The sequence below is a fragment of the Podarcis vaucheri genome (genome assembly GCF_965113315.1).
Source record: "Podarcis vaucheri genome assembly, chromosome: 4".
Classification (NCBI taxonomy): domain Eukaryota; kingdom Metazoa; phylum Chordata; class Lepidosauria; order Squamata; family Lacertidae; genus Podarcis; species Podarcis vaucheri.
Window position 1 is genome coordinate 54,863,232 of NC_138762.1, and position 17,790 is coordinate 54,881,021.

General features: G+C 43.9%; 1 protein-coding gene across 1 annotated transcript; it reads left to right on the forward strand.

The window, feature by feature from the left end:
- The first annotated feature begins 1,672 nt into the window (after window positions 1-1,672).
- On the forward strand, window positions 1,673-11,186 carry LOC309531171 (interferon alpha/beta receptor 2-like). Its single transcript, XM_082220514.1, has 9 exons — window positions 1,673-1,956; window positions 4,104-4,205; window positions 5,479-5,520; window positions 5,673-5,790; window positions 6,890-7,062; window positions 7,973-8,115; window positions 8,873-9,035; window positions 9,271-9,392; window positions 9,668-11,186. The coding sequence occupies exons 2-9, from the start codon at window positions 4,163-4,165 to the stop codon at window positions 10,394-10,396; spliced, it is 1,533 nt and encodes a 510-aa protein (XP_082076640.1). The 5' UTR covers window positions 1,673-1,956; window positions 4,104-4,162; the 3' UTR covers window positions 10,397-11,186.
- The last annotated feature ends 6,604 nt before the right edge of the window (window positions 11,187-17,790 follow it).

The following is a 17,790-nucleotide window of genomic DNA, read 5'->3' on the forward strand; positions in this document are numbered from 1 at the left end:
GAGCGATAGAGAGGAGGGCAGAGAATTCAGTTGCCAGGAGACTTCCACCCCCTTCCCACCAGTGCACTGGATTTTCCTTTTTCCTTATACTCACGCGTCTTCTATGATGATCCCGGGATCGATGAATAAGCCGGCTGGATCCCTCTTTTGCTCCCCGGCTGAACTCCTAGGGCTTTCGATTACCGCCCAGAAGATGGCTGGGGGTCCAAAAGGATCTTCCCAGGCAAAATGGCCTGGAGCCGGCTGAAGATTTCGGGGCCCCCAGTCAGCAGCTTGGGAGAACCACAAGCCCCACGTTGGGCAGCCAACTGTTACGGAAAAATTCTGGGTGCGGGGTTACTCTGCCACCCAGCTCATCGGACTAAGTCCGTGGGTCCCTGCGGAAGAAAATGAGCTCAGCCGGACGCAGGAGCAAACTGCAGAAGATCCAAGTTTATTGCGCAACAGGTTCAAGGCGAGATTGAACAGCGAGAAAGGGGTGGCATGAACTTTTGAGATTTCCCTCCATGTCCCAGAATACAGTGCATGAAACGTCACGAATACATTATGGGAAGGTTGGGTTTCACAAGTTACATCATGAATATACTTTACACGTCATGAATACATTATGAAAAGGTGGGATTACATTAATTAGCATTTTCGGATGAGGGAGGGGGGATATGCGGAGCGGGAAATATACATAGATACACATTTATTGAGTACCGGTGGTGGCAAGACAATGGGCCAGGAATATACATCGTCTGTCACCTAGTATTGCCCGAAGGAAGGATTTGCAAAACTATCTGACAGGATTAAGAAGTTCCTGCGTACGTGCCGCTTTGGGGATTATGGAAGTAGGGACAGCATCATGGAGTCCAAGGGGAACTGAGTTGAATGGCACCGAGAACGAGCAGATCAGAACCACGGCTGATTTTATATCAATTTTTGAAGATTTCAGTGATTTCTAAGCCACTCTGTACTAGAGAGCAAAAGCAGAAACAGAGTGGATACATTGTAACAGGATTTTGACAGTATTACTTGAGAGATTATGGAGGACAGGGGAGGGGTGATGGAGTCCTAGAGAAATTGAGCAAATATATTGTAGTGAAGAAGACATTGCCCCCCCCCCCGTTCCGTATCACTATCAGCGTTTGCTCAGATGTAACTAGTTAAATGATAATTTTAGGATTATCATTTGCTCCCAACTATGGTCCAAACGTTTGTCGAGAACTTTGACTATTTGTTTGATTTTACATATAGGTTCAAATGCCAGGTGCAAATGTACATCTCACCCTGCATTTTTCACAATACGGGGCACAAGTCTGATATCTAGTACATCCCCTTTAACTACTTTTGAAGACCTCAAGATGTTGGGTTGAAATAACGACAGACGTAAATTTAATCACCATATATGGAGTTTATTAAAAAAAACATTTGGAGATTATCGATTTGTACATTTTCTCAATATGTTTGGCAAAACCAGCTCTTTTGACACTCCGATCCAACCGTGATCAGCTGCGGTGTAGAACTCGTCGCCTGTTCTCATTTCCCATCCGCTCAGTACTTGGTTTTGCAAGTTCGCTCCCGAGAACACCACATTAAAATGCTTTAAGAATATATTTATTTCATATGGGTATAGAGCATATGGATAACCTACTGCCTTTCTTTCCTCGCGGATGGAACTGCGCCACCGAGCTAGCCTTGTTTCCATAATAAGGGAAAGAGACGGGTCTCTTTCGAGTACGTATTTAGAATTCCCCTTCTTCGCCCTCCCCGAGCCCGGCCACTCGCGGGCGCAGATAAGATCAGCCTCCGCGCCCGCCCTGCGTGGCTTTCGCTTTCGGATCCGGCGGAGGCGCCTCGGCTGCCGAGCGAGCGAGATGGCGTCCGCCTGGAGGAGAGCCTCGAGGGCTCGGCCGCTGCAGCGGCGCAGGCGGCGGGGATGAGAGCGGCGGCGGGGCGCTCGGGCGCGGCCAGGTGAGCCACTTCGAAGGAGGCAGGCGAGGACGCGGCGCCCGAGTGTCCGCGGGGGAAGCGAGGCTGGCGGGGTCGGGCTGGGGCTGCGCCTCGGCGGGTCCCCCGCGCAGCCTGGAGCTTCTCGGCGAGGCGGTGGAGGCCGAGGCAAGCCGGGCTCCTCCGCCGACCCTCGCACAGATCGGGCCTGGCAGGCTGGCAAGGAAGGAGAAGGAGGGGATGAAGTTAGCGAGGGATGGCGGCGCACATGCGTCGTCTAGCGCCGCCTTTCCGAAGGAAATGGCCGCTGAAATAAATGGGCTGGTCTCCTGAGCGATGCTGGTTATATATGGCTGCTGGCTTGTGTTTAAAGTGTTTTTAGGCTACTGCAATTGCATATTTCTGTACAGTAGTACCTTGGTTCTCAAACTTAATCTGTTCCCAAAGTCCGTTTCGAAACCAAAGCGTTCCGAAACCAAGGCAGACTTTCCCATAGCGAGGAATGCAAAATGGATCAATCCGTGCCACACTTTTAAAAACAACCCCTGAAACAGCAGTTTGACATGAATTTGACTGTCTAACGAAATAAAATGAAAGCAATAAATAGTGTATTGCAATCACAGGATCAATCAGTCAGTAGCTGAAGTGGGTTCCACACAGTCACAAAAAACCCAAAAAGAGCTGCAGAAACAAAAATGCAAAATAAATAGCAAAAACAGACAGACCTCAGTGTGACACTCAAAACGGAAGTGTGGCACTCAAAACGGAAGCATAACAATCAAAACGGAGCACGTTCTACTTCCGAAAAAAGTTCACAAACCGGAACACTTCCAGGTTTCCAGTGTCTGGGTTCCAAGTTGTTGGAGTACCAAGGCGTTTGAGAGCCAAGGTACCACTGTATTGTGTCTTACATTGCATATTCAGTGTTGTGAGCCACCCTGAGTTGCTAATAATAATAATAATAATAATATCCCACCCATCTGGCTGGGTTTCCCCAATCACTCTGGGCGAATTACAGTATATACAAAAACATAATAAAACATTCAACATTAAAAACAGAATATCTTATACAGAATATAACCAATAAATCAATAGAAACATAAACATAAAAATAGTCAGTTTACAGTTATACCCACATTAAAATAACCGCCAATGGAAGAGCACAGTATAAAATCCACATAATAAGTAAAGTGTTCGTCATTAAGGCCCTACAAAAGCCTTCCCTGTTTTTAAATAATGTTTCTTTCAGTCGGCTCAAGTGAGTTCAACTTGCACAGGTTTGGATGGCAAGAGCGCCAGTAAGTGTGTTTGTTGCCTTCATTGTTAGGACCAAACTACAAAGCAGCTTTTACGTATTGTATTAGAATGAAAGGCATCTTTTTTGGAAAGTGTGTGGCTTATCATCTAAGAAACAAAGCCTGAAATCAGTCCTGGAAAAAAATGAATAATAATCAAATAATAAGTGTGCCCCAAGGGCGTTGTTGGCGACATTCTTCAGGGGCGTGAGATTGAGCAGCAGAAATCATAACCAGGCATTTTGACTGAATGCGCATGGGCTGAAAGGGGGGGGAAGGGAACAGGGGCACACCCACAATCCCTGCCCCAAACATCCCCACATGTTCAGCTGAATGCACTGAGAAAGTCTGAAGTGCAGCAAGTCCGTGCAGGGATGGGGGGGGGGGGGGCTTGTATGTCCCCTGTGTGACAAAATCCTGCCTTGACATGAGAACCTTAATCTTAAGTGGCTGATGCATAAATATTGTTTCATAAAGACTATTATTATTGGTTAAGGCTTCCTTTTTCAGTACCTTAGCCTCTTCTGTCACCTACACATTTCTTTCTTTCTTTCTTTCGTTCGTTTTCTTTGGGGGGGGGTCTGCCTTGTTTTTTCCTTCACTGCTAGTTCTCCTCTAAATCTTTCATTGCCACACTTTCCCCTCCCTCAGCCCAAATTTTCTCATGCATCTTGTTTTTGGAGTATCCCTGGTATGACAAGATCCAGAAGGAGAGGGAAAGAAATGATTTGGGACCGAGTATCATATGGGCAAAAGATAATTAATGGATGCCACCCATATTAAATGATAGTTTGGAAGAACGTTTCATGTTACCCTTTTGGAATCGCTGTTTTTCTCTGGGATTTTGAAAATAAAAATTGTTTGGTATACATGCAGGAGTCACATCAGCGCTTACCCACCTGTAGAGACCACCGCATAGGATGTTATTTTAAACTATGATGACATTTTTCATGGGACCACTGCATTTCTACAAACTTGGTGAGTTAAATCTAGAAAGAATTTAACAGCACGCCCTTCTTTTTCTTCTTGTCTCAGCTGCCTTCTTCGCCTTTGCCAAATAAATTTGATCCTCAACTAGTTTCTAGTCTCAAACTGCCCAGGCTGGAAAGAAGACAGCTTTTATAAATAAATGAAATTATGCTTAGAGTACTGGAGTCTCTTAAGATAAGGGAAACAGATTTTTGCCTAGCTGCTAAAGGAGCTGAAAACATGCACCCAAAGTTAAGCATTTTAGAACAGCATTTAAGTGGCTGTTATAGAAATTTAAATGGCACCTCCAGTTTCATTTGATTTTGAATTATTGTTTCTGGACTGTAGAAAAGAACATGTCAACTATTGATTGTAGTGGAAGGGGGATCCAAAATTGGTCCAAGGAAGCCTGAATTTGAACATGGAAATAAATCATGCTACTTTAAATTCAGCCCTATTCAACTAACTTTTACTCAGAGTAGACCCATTGAAAGTAATGACCCTGACTTAACAGGTGCATTCATTTCAATGGGTCTGGTTAGTTGAATCATGTTTTGGGGGAGGAGCGGGCAAAGTCCCATTGCACTAATGGCAATTGCTGCGCTGGCTGCCAACAGCACAACAAATTACTTGAATACGGCCCAATTTATTTTTTAGACATGTTTTATACTGATCTCAGTATAATGTAGAAACATTAATATTTTAGAAAAAAATGTAAAGACTAGGAAGGAGAGAGAGTGCAGATATGTGGGATGTGGAAGGAAAGGCATTTTCATTGGCTTAGGACTACTAGGAGCCATGGAAGAGGAAAGGGGGAATACAGTGGTACCTCTGGATGCGAACGGGATCCGTTCTGGAGCCCCGTTCGCATCCTGAGTAGAACGCAGCCCGTGTCTGCACATGCGTGGGTTGCGATTCACCGCTTCTGCACATGCACATGACGTCATTTTGAGTGCATGCGCGAGCAGCGAAACCCGGAAGTAACCTGTTCTGTTATTTCCGGGTCGCCGCGGAGCGCAACCTGAAAATGCTCAACCTGAAGCATATTTAACCCAAGATATGACTGTAGAACATACCTTAGACGTGATTGGTGGCCCTGCCCAAGGTCCCCTGACTTAACACACATTATCAAACTTCTCCAAAACTTGTGAAAGCCACAAATCTCAGCTGTTGTGCTTTTCCCAGGAAGTACATTCCACTCAGCATACAAACAGTTTCAAGAGCGTTTTCTACATTGAACAGATACTTTAAAATTTCATATATCTATTGTTTTAATTTATAGTGTACATCAGTGCTCTGATCTCTACTCTGTGCAGTTTACTTGGTAAGTATTTTTAAACTTCTTAACATTTGCTGCCTGGTTCACGTTGTATGTTGTTGCTTAGGAGGAGCAAAATGTACAGCTATTTCATCACGTATGATTGGCAAACCTCGTACTCACCAGTACTTACAACTGTTCTTTTTCGCCACCGCAAGAAACCTCGGTTCAACTCAAGTTGAAAATGGAGCCACGGGATTTTGAGTACATATTGACGTGGGAATCTGGAAATAATACAGGGACTCCCTGCTACAATGTGATGTATAGAACGAGAAGGTACCTATCCTTTTTCTAAAATACATTCCCACATTTTGTAAATGATTGTGAATGACTGATATGGTGCAAGATCATTATTGGCATAGGTGTATCTAGTTATGTTCCTGTTATATGAAGAACAGAAACAAAGCGTTATCTGGAAGATTAAACACTAACAAATTTGATATGGCATGTGATTTTGCAGACTGCATTCCACTTTATCATGACTTCTGTATTGGCTGGGGATATGCACCCATAAACTGGACAAATATTGAGTCATCTGCATTCTAAGAGAGGAGTTGCCCTCTTTCCAGGGGTATACCTTGCGGTTGGCTAGGTTGGCCCCTGTCAAGGGTCTTGGGCCAGGGAGGTACACTCTGGCTCAGAGTGGCTGGATGGGAAAGCAGTAAGCAGAGGGAGGTAAGAAGGCAGAGAGATGGATTGACTGACTGACTGCAGAGGAGGCGAGGGAGACACAGCAGAGCAGTCCCAATGGCCATGGAGGAAGTCACTGATGATGAAAAGCAAACTTTGACTTTCTGGTCCATGGTTTCTCTTGGCTTCGGAGGCACCAATACATCTCCTTGCCAAGGGCACAAAGGACCCTAGGTACACCACTGTTTCTTCTGCACTGCCTTCCCACAGACCTGAAAGCCATCTCTCTCACTCTCCCCATCCACAAATACAGCCCTCTGTCCTTTTCTCATTACTGGAGGTGGCAGTAGAGGAGTCCAAAGGAAGCATTTCCTCCTCAGTCCTGCTTCCTTTGGCTCCTCACATTGTCACATGGACTAAAAAAGCAATAAAACATGGTAGATTAGCTATAGTTGCTAAAAAAGCCTAGTTATTCTCAGCAACGAAAAGGGGGTGAATCTCAGAAACAGACTACACATGAAAAATAAGCATATATTTGAAAAGCCACCAAATGTACTTTTGCACTGACATCCTTCTCACAGAATGGGACACTTCATATCAAATTAGGGGATGAGGGTGAGTAAATATATGCTTGATCTCACTCCGGAATTCTGGACAACTTTCATGTGATGCTTTTGAATTGCTGCTTTATATCCAGTTGGGAAGTACTGATTGTTCATTGGCTCCTCCTTGTTTCCAATTAAAGTTATCCAACACCAAACATGAAGATTGTCACGGAGTGTTCCAATATCACACGTTCATTCTGTAACTTGACAAAAGAGTTTACAGATCCCTACGAGTCATACAAAATTGTAGTGGAGCAGGTCACAGAAGGCGGAGTGCATTCTTCAGATACTTCATTCAGTCCATATGCTGACAGTAAGTAATTTGTTCCTTATTTATGTTTGAAGCACATGCCTTATGCTTCCTATAAGTCCTAGGTCAACCACTAGGTTTCACACTGGCCAAGGCAGAAGGTAGAGGCCAGTTGTCAACCCCCACTAGGTCATCTCCCAGCAGGCTCCAAAGCTGTCAGTGCCCTGCCCCACGGGCGGAGGAAGGGGGGCGGGGGGAGTGCAGCACCACTGGCACCATGGGGGAAGGGGGTACCATCATAACTGCCCCCCTGGACACGTGCCACACCCCAGGACGTGCACCAACCTCGCCTCTGCCTGCTCACCGCCCCCGGTGCCAGAACATGCAGCCTGGCCCCTGCCCTGCCCTGCTTCTACTTGTTTTAATTGATGCTGCCGAGGCTTCCACAGTGGCAGAGCGCTGGCACCAGCAACCTCATGCAATTCTAGCCCCCCAAATCCCCAAAACTCGCTCCTTCTTCAGTGTATTATTTTCAGTTATTTAGATCATCGTTCTTTAAGTGCCAAGAGGTCCCGAGGTCCTGACAAGCTTTATCTCCAGCTCTCTATGGGCATCCTCTTGCTTTTCAATGGAATGAATGGCAAACTACACCCCACCAAGATCAGAACTCAGGACTAGGTGCCATATTCAGAGCAGGCTTTTGGGAGCAGAAATGAGGATCAAAGAAGGCTGAAGGCCAACAAGTTAAGAGGCTTAAAGGTCGGTTTGGGGAAATTTATAATCAATAGAAGCCCCGCCATACCTATTTAGCCTTCAATCTGAAAGAAGCATACCTGGGAGAAAGTTGTATCATTTCATTTGAGATCTTATGTCCAAGTTAGTAGTGCATTGGATTGTAATTTCATTAATTTCTCTAGGGCAGAGCTTCCCAATCACATTGATTCCTTATTTTCTTCCTTTCTTTGTTCAACAGCATGCCTAACACCACCCCAGTTTGAGATTTCTGCTTGTCCAAGCTGCGCAAATGTGACAGTGAAACTTTCAGCCTCGTTACTTCATGTATACCAAGAGCTTGATTATACGGTCACAGTGATAAGAGACAATGTCAAGGAAAAGGTCGGTTGCTTATGATTAAAAGGGAAATGGTAGACAGTATCAAAATTAATTCACTTCATCTGTAAGAAAGCTGCTATTTCTGTTTCTAGTTCAGGTATATCCAAACTTAATGGTTCTGCTTCCTGATCCATAGCCCTGTCTATCCTCCAATGCATGCCTAGAGTTCCTGTCTGGGTGGGTTTCACCCATTCACTTCAATGGAGAGGGCAGCTCTCCATGTTTTGTCCTTTCTGTGGTTGTTGACATTCAGATAGACCAGAAGGGCTGTATATATTGTTGGAGTGCCAGCAGGAATTGCTGGATTGAGATGTTTTGGATTAATAGGGTAGACCACTTCCCATGCCAGTACTTGAGGATTGGGCATAGCAACAGCTAAACCAGCAGAGTCCAAAGGCCGGAGGCTACGTTGGTATTGCTGTGCCTTTGCACTGTTGCTGCAAGAAGAATTGGCAAGGCAAATATTTAGCAGATGAACAGAAATGCTACTTATATATAGCTTTTTGTGTTTCCAGAGCACTTTAGGAAACATTTTCATAGGTATCCTTACAATAGCCCATGACATAGGCTAGTGTAATTATCCCCCCATACTACAGATGCTTGGCTTTGACTGCAAAAGAGTGTGCAAGGTTGTGTATTGACCTCATGGAAAGGTGAGACTTTCCACATAACAGTCAAGTGTGTTTCATCAGCCCTCATATTTGCATTTGTCCTTTGTATGACATACTCAATTGTCAATCTTTTTCTTCTTCTTTTCTAGCGTGTTGCCAATACAACCAGACAAGAGAGTTTCCACACTGTCATTGGAGATTTGAGTTTCAATACAAATTATTGTATTGCTGTTGATGTGAAAACAAGTCTAAATAATCAGTGCGCTCCGTCTGTCCCCAAATGCCTTATCCTCAGCTCCAATAATATATCAGGTATAATGAATTAAGGGGAGGGGAGGGGGTGCAGAGAATTAATTTTAAATTATTATTTTCTTAATTAAAAAAATAATAATAATAGATTATTGCTTTTAGTATTTCAAGTAATGGTTTTAAAAAAATTATTATGAATTTTGGTAATCTAGTGCTCTGTGTGCCCAATAAAACCAGAGTGTTTCACAATAGCCCCCATATTCACTTTTCTTTAATCACCTTTCTTTTTATCTTACAGGTCATATTATATTGCCAGCATTGTTGGGCATATTAATGTCGTTGGCAGTAGTACTCATTCTATTTGTCTTGTATAAAACCGGTGTTATTTGCTTAAGATGGAGGAAATGGCCAAGCGTCTTGGTATGTAGCCTTGAGACAGATTCTTTTTTTAAGATAAATAGCTTAATAAGCTCTACTGTATGTATGTATGTATATAGAAATTTTTATTTATTTATTTATTTATTTATTTTTATTTTCTATCGTCGTCTTTTCATGGAACATTCATTGTTCAAAAGACCTAACGGTCAGTCCCAGGGTCAATGCCAGCTACATAGGGTCAGGTGATATGAAAGTTTGCCCTCTCTGCCTCTCTCTCCTCTGTAATCTGTAAATTTCAAAATTGTTTTTCTTTTCAGAGCATCACACCAAAATTGGACTATTCCCTTTTTAAATCAGAACCGGAAGAAGTGCACACCGTCCAGGTCACCCAACAAAGTAAAAAAAAAGTATGTGGATACAATTCCGATGAAGAGGACAGTGACAGCGTTGCTGGAAATGATGATTTATATACTGCACGTGGTTTTGGGGGGCAGACTTCAAAGTCCTGCTCGCAGGAGGACAGCGCAGAGCCACTGTCCCTAGACTGCTCATCCACTACAAGTAAAATCGCTGACCCCCAGGATGAGGAAACAGAAAACCTTCTGCTCATCGGCTGCTCATCTGCTACAAGTGAAATGCCTAAACCTGTAGATGTTGAAGCAGAAAACCTTCAGAATGATATTAGCAAAGAAGAAAGCCCAACAATTCAAATATTTCATCCTTCTCCTGAAGTGGACTCCCCTAATGAGCCAGACCTGGAGTGCAGCAGCTGTTCCAACGTAAACTTAAATACTGTGGTGCTAGGAATATCTGGCAAAAATGTGAATGCTTCTGCAACATTAAGCTCTTGCCAAGAGAAGGCTGCGGACTTGAAAGAGGTGTGTGTTTCTGATGCATTCGAACCGAAACATATCACTGATGTGCTGGAAATGCAGAACTCTGACATTCCTAACCTCTCTTGTTCCTGGCAAAATTCTAATGGGTCTGGAGAAAGTGAGTCATCGGATTCAGAAACGGACTGTGTTGGTGAATACATGAGCAGATGAATCAAAGATGAATAAAAGAATAGCATCTTCCTGTACGATATATATTCCTATGTCAAGGGACTGGGTGGGATCTTCTGTCTAATGCTATCAGTATTGTACAAGTACGTATGAAAATGCAGCACTGTTGTGAATTTCCACAGCATCAATATCATTTTCTGTTCACTTTTTTTTTTAACGGGGGGCAAGCCGCTTACTAGTCTGCTTCCAGTAGAACTGAGTACCCACAATCTGTCATGGCCTGGTTGGATGCAGAGAAATGATGGGAGGAACCAGCTGGGGGACCACCAAGGGAAGAAGGCTCAGAGCCCAGGGAGTGGTGGTGGGAGGACAATGAGTGGTCAGGAGGAGAAGACAGAGAAGAGGTGTCGCAAGCTAACAGGGCTCAGTGAGCCTGCAGAGTCTGTGGTAGAGGGAAGTCCAGAATCGGAGGCAGAGACTGAAGCAGGAGGGTGGGAGGAGAGAGGCCAAGAGAGAGAGTTGAGTCAGGCTGATGAAGGCTCCCTGGTGTTTTCTTCTACTGCAACAAGCTCCCCTTCCCCTTGTCTCCTAGAACCAGAAGGGGCATGAAAAGTGCAGCGGAGAGATTGGTGATGCGCAGACATAGCCTCCGATTGCTTGGGGGGGGGGGGAATCCTGGAGAGGAGAGGACTTGGGTAGCTGTGGGTAGGTGGGGACCTTCAGTCTCAGCAACTGCTTTATGGGCACAAACCTACCAGGTATGAGTTGCTGCACTCATTAGGCCGGGCACTTCTGTACAGATTGCGTTTTTGCTAATAAAGAGTTAACTCCAGCTTGCACAGTGTGACATACTGCTGACTGACTCCTGAGACAACCATTTGTGAAAGCTGGAAAATAAATCCTTCGTTCCGGAGGTCTGTTCTTAACCTGAAGCACCACTTTAGCTAATGGGGCCTCCCGCTGTGCTGCCAGAGCACAATTTCTCTTCTCATCCTGAAGCAAAGTTCTTAACCTGAAGCACTATTTCTGGGTTAGTGGAGTCTGGAAGCTGAAGCGTATGTAACCTGAAGCGTATGTAACCCGAGGTACCACTGTAATTGCAAACATGCATCGCAATATCTTCCCATCCTGTTCTATCTTCATTCTATATAACCTCTGTCTTGAGGTTGGATTTGTCGATCACAGTTGATCAGCTGTGCCACTAGATCATCAAGTGTTGTTGACCATGGTGAAGCACTTCGCTGGTAATTAATTGACTGTGAATGGATTTCCTGTTATCTGTAATACATAGCCTAAGACCCTGAGGGTTGTAACTCATTATGCCTGTTTATTCAGAGAACTGGAGGGTTCAGGGCCTTCAGATGGACTATATGTGAACTTATGCTAGGGAATGCATTCATTGTGCCTTGTTGATCCAATTCATACCTTTGTGTGTTTTTCTATCAGTATGAAGCATTCCCTCACCCTCAGATTGTTGTCGGGCTTTAAACTGGCTCTGTGATTTTTTGCGTGGCAAAGACTCCAGTGATGTAATTAGAGAGGTGGCAAAGAGAGATGTAATACACTTGACCTCTTTTCTGTCTGTCACACTGGGATAATCTTTGATCAGTTTCTCATTGCAGAGAATCTGATTGTAGCAATTGTTGGAGTGGCTGGACGCAGGAAGGGGTTAATTTCCTTCATGAGCATAAATCACCCCGTGGGTGAGGTAAATCACAGGTGCAAGGTCAAATGAGCCAGTTGCAAGGTCAAATGGCTCGGAGCCCAGACTATATTTGTGATTAATGTATGCCAGCTAGTTCAGTCTTGGTTAGTTGGTGTTAGAGGAATGTTGATATTTTGTATATAGAATCATAGAATGCAAGAATGCAATGCAAGAATATGCAGTTGTCCCTTACGGGAATCGAACCCACAACTTTGGTGTTCTCAGCACCACACTCTAACCAACTGAGCTACCCGTATCTGAAAAGCCTACAAGCTGGAACTTCCTTTTCTGTGTATAACTTTTATTCAGAGCTGTTTGCTAAGCTTATTTACTTCTACAACAGTAAAAAGATTTGGACCTTAGTCTTCTTCTGTGTGGTGTCTGGTACTGTAAGCAAGATGCACACACTTGCACTGAGTGTGCATCTTATATCAGATTCCCAACAGCAGTTCAATCGTGTAATGTTAGCCTCTCAAACTGCACTTCACTTTCAAACGTGTAGCTGAGGGAGCTTAACTATTAAATGTCCATTCTAAATTGCTCCTGAGCCACGAGGTTCCTTTTAAAAAAATATAAAGACATCTCTGTGGCTTAACTATGCATTTCAATGTAAAGAGTAGTTAGCACCTAAAAGTGTCATTTGATATCACCATCTTTCTAAAATACAGAATAATTTATATCTTCTATATCAACTTACAGCAAGAAGAGCCATTATGAGTGGCCAGTAAGATTTCCTAAGGCCCAGCAGGTTGTTCCCTGTAGCTCTGGAGAGCTCTGGTTCAGACTAATGAAAGCTGGAGTAAACAACATCTGCGTGACCTATGGTTCCCCATCATTGCTGTGGTTGCACACATATTATTAGACTGTACTGCTTCCCATTTGCAACTATGGCAGATGTTTGTGAAGAGTCAACATATTTGGGGGGAGAAATCTAGAATTCAGCTTCCTCTTATCAGCACATCACACCTTAGATCAGGTAGTAAATAGCTAACTGATCCCCTTGAAGGAACAGGTGCCTCGTCTGGGAGTATTCCTGAATTTCAGTCTGCCACTGGAGTCCTATTTGGAGTACTTACGTCCAGCATAGACTGATTTGTAAATAATAATAATTTATTTGTACCCCACTCCAGCTATGTCCATTCACAGACCACGTAGTTTGGCCTCAGTTGCCCATGGTCAAGAGACCTCCTCTCTGCTACTGCCATACCTTCTAAGTGGGGCTGCCCTTGATGATGGTAGGGCTGGTGCAGAATGAGGCTGCTAGGTTGGTGAGTTGGGTGCCCCATTAGCTAAAGTGGTGCTTCATGGTGCTTCAGGTTAAGAACAGTTTCAGGTTAAGAACAGACCTCCAGAACGAATTAAGTTCTTAACCCGAGGTATCACTGTACAGCCTACGTCCCATGCCCCCATCTCCTAACAGTTTGTATTTGCCTTATTTCGGTTCACCACTTCGTGACCTTAAGGCAGTGATGGCCAAACTTGGCCCTCCAGCTGTTTTGGGACTACAATTCCAATCATCCCCTGACCACTGGTCCTGTTAGCTAGGGATGATGGGAGTTGTAGTCCAAAAACAGCTGGAAGGCCAAGTTTGGCCATCACTGCCTTAAGGTAAAGGGCAGATGTAAATATCTATATAATATCTATATAAATAAATAAATAAATCCCTGTTGGTTGCATTACTGCAGAGAATTTGTTTCTTTTTCCATCGGTAGATATTGGCTACTACTTATAACAGGGCATTTTGATGTGGAATATACCAAATCTGCTCTGTTGGTTCCTTTGAGGCAGTTTTTGAACACTTTCGTTTTCTCGCAGGCATTTGCTCTTGTAAACTTCAGAGACCTATCCTGTTTATGATAACTTTCATTGACTTCCTTAATGGATTTGTTTTTGGAGAGACTTCAGTCAGACAGCACATCAGAAATCTGAGACTGGTTGGCATCTGTCTTGTCTTGGGGGACAATGGAGGCCTGTGCCTTTTTAGGTGAAGTCAAACTGTCAAAAGGTTACAGCTGCTGCTGCTGTAGAGACCGATATGGGAGACACAGGTTTCAATGCAACTGGGGCAGATGCAGGCGTCCGGTTGTGCTGCTGCAGATGCACACTAAACAATAAAAGATGACTGGAGGCCTTACATTAAAACCACCTATATTAGTCATGAAACACGTGTCTTGCGGTTAAACACTTGCATGCAGCTGTTAACAGAGAACACATCTAGTTTCCCCCATCTGCATTGCTTAGTTTAGTTTAGCAAACTAAATATGACATAATAGGCATCACTGAAACCTGGTGGGATAAGTCCCACGATTGGAATGTAATAATGGGGGGATACAATCTATTTCAGAGAAACAGACCAGACAAGAAAGGAGGAGGAGTGGCGTTATATGTCAGGGATGTGTATACCTGTGAAGAGATCCAAGATTTAGATCCTCAAAGCCAAAGTGAGAGCATTTGGGTCAAAATTAAGGGAGAGAAGAATAACAGAGACCTCATTGTGGGAGTTTACTATAGACCCCCAAGCCAAACGGAGGACATAGATGATGCCTTCCTGGAACAGATGGCCAAGCATGCAAAAGGAAGGGAGATAGTAGTAATGGGGGACTTCAATTACCCAGATATTTGTTGGACGTCAAACTCAGCCAAGAGCATAAGGTCAAACAGATTCCTCACTGGCCTTGCAGACAACTTCATTGTCCAGAAAGTGGGAGAAGCAACAAGAGGAACAGCCATTTTAGATCTGGTCCTAACCAATGTTGATGACCTGGTTAGTGGGGTAGAAGTGGAAGGATCATTAGGCGCGAGTGATCATGCTCTTCTGAAGTTTACTATACAGCGGAAAGGAGTAGCCAAGCATACTAGGACTCAATTTCTTGACTTTAAGAAAGCCGACTTCATAAAACTTAGGGAAGTGCTGGGTGAGATCCCATGGACAACAATACTAAAAGGAAAGGGAGTTCATGATGGCTGGGAGTTTGTTAAGAGGGAGATACTAAAAGCACAACGTCAGGCAATACCAATGAGACGGAAACATGGAAGGTGCCTAAAGAAGCCAGGGTGGCTATCTAAAGAACTTTTAACTGAATTAAGATTAAAAAAGGATGTGTACAAAAAATGGAAAAGGGGGGAAACCACCAAAGAGGAATTCAAACAAATAGCCAGCACGTGTAGACACAAAGTCAGAAAAGCTAAAGCACAGAATGAACTCAGGCTTGCTAGAGAGGTTAAAAGCAACAAAAACAAAAAAGGCTTTTATGGGTATGTTCGTAGCAAAAGGAAGAACAAAGAAACAATGGGGTCACTCAGAGGAGAAGATGGTGAAATGCAAACAGGGGACACAGAAAGGGCTGAACTCCTCAATGCCTTCTTTGCCTCAGTCTTCTCCGATAAAGAAAACAATGCCCGACCTGAAGAATTTGGAGCAAATGATTCAGCAAAGGAAACACAGCCCAGAATAACTAAGGAGATAGTACAAGAATATTTGGCTAGTTTAGATGTATTCAAGTCTCCAGGGCCAGATGAACTGCATCCAAGAGTATTAAAAGAACTGGCAGATGTGATCTCAGAACCACTGGCAGTCATCTTTGAGAATTCCTGGAGAACAGGCGAAGTCCCGGCAGACTGGAGGAGGGCAAATGTTGTCCCTATTTTCAAAAAGGGGAAAAGAGAGGACCCAAATAATTACCGCCCAGTCAGTCTGACATCAATACCAGGGAAGATTCTGGAGCAGATCATTAAGCAAACAGTCTGTGAGCACCTAGAAAGGAATGCTGTGATCACCAATAGTCAGCATGGATTTCTGAAAAATAAGTCATGTCAGACTAACCTGATCTCGTTTTTTGACAGAATTACAAGCCTGGTAGATGAAGGGAACGCAGTGGATGTAGCCTACCTTGATTTCAGCAAGGCATTTGACAAGGTGCCCCATGATATTCTTGTAAAGAAGCTGGTAAAATGTGGTCTTGACTATGCTACCACTCAGTGGATTTGTAACTGGCTGGCTGACCGAACCCAAAGGGTGCTCATCAATGGTTCCTCTTCATCCTGGAAAAGAGTGACTAGTGGGGTGCCACAGGGTTCTGTCTTGGGCCCGGTCTTATTCAACATCTTTATCAACGACTTGGATGATGGACTCAAGGGCATCCTGATCAAATTTGCAGATGACACCAAACTGGGAGGGGTGGCTAACACCCCAGAGGACAGGATCACACTTCAAAACGACCTTGACAGATTAGAGAACTGGGCAAAAATAAACAAGATGAATTTTAACAGGGAGAAATGTAAAGTATTGCACTTGGGCAAAAAAAATGAGAGGCACAAATACAAGATGGGTGACACCTGGCTTGAGAGCAGTACATGTGAAAAGGATCTAGGAGTCTTGGTTGACCACAAACTTGACATGAGCCAACAGTGTGACGCGGCAGCTAAAAAAGCCAATGCAATTCTGGGCTGCATCAATAGGAGTATAGCATCTAGATCAAGGGAAGTAATAGTGCCACTGTATTCTGCTCTGGTCAGACCACACCTGGAGTACTGTGTCCAGTTCTGGGCACCACAATTCAAGAAGGACACTGACAAACTGGAACGTGTCCAGAGGAGGGCAACCAAAATGGTCAAAGGCCTGGAAACGATGCCTTATGAGGAACGGCTAAGGGAGCTGGGCATGTTTAGCCTGGAGAAGAGGAGGTTAAGGGGTGATATGATAGCCATGTTCAAATATATAAAAGGATGTCACATAGAGGAGGGAGAAAGGTTGTTTTCTGCTGCTCCGGAGAAGCGGACACGGAGCAATGGATCCAAACTACAAGAAAGAAGATTCCACCTAAACATTAGGAAGAACTTCCTGACAGTAAGAGCTGTTCGACAGTGGAATTTGCTGCCAAGGAGTGTGGTGGAGTCTCCTACTTTGGAGGTCTTTAAGCAGAGGCTTGACAACCATATGTCAGGAGTGCTCTGATGGTGTTTCCTGCTTGGCAGGGGGTTGGACTCGATGGCCCTTGTGGTCTCTTCCAACTCTATGATTCTATGATTCTATGATTCTATGATTCTATGATTCGTATTGGTTTCAGTATTATACTGCTTATTTCACCAAACACCATGGAAAAGTGATCATAAGCCCCCTTTAATTCAGGATATAGCTAGTGACCAGATTACTTTCTTGCTACAATTAATTATTTTTATTAATATATTTCTAGCACCCCCCTTTTCAGGGCAAGCTCTGATAATTAGACTGCCATTGACGTGGGCCTGTTTCTCAAATGTGCCTGCTTATTTCTATGTGGGCTTCCAACTGGCTTTCATTTTACTTGAACCACCATTTCAAAGCAACCCTGGGAGATTTGGCACACACGGCAGTATGAGGTTGAGTATTCCTGCAGCTAAACCAGACCCTGGTCCATGTTATCTTATTAAAGCAAAGTCACATCTAGCCAAGCAAGCATGAAGGCTATGTATAATGTGCAATGTCATAGAGTGTGGTATTCACTTGTGCTGACTGCATTGTATTATTATAACTATTGCTTACTATTTTGTGAAATACACAGACACAGGGCAATATCAAACTTTTACTCAGAGTTGGTCTACTGAAATTAATGAACATGGCTAAGTTAGGTCTATTCGTTTCAGTAGGTCTCCTCTGTGTAAAATTAGCTGTGCAACTCAGTTTTCCCAATAGATTAGCCCATGCCTTCCTCACAAAGGGTTATGTACCACAAGGAAAATGAAGTGAACAAAA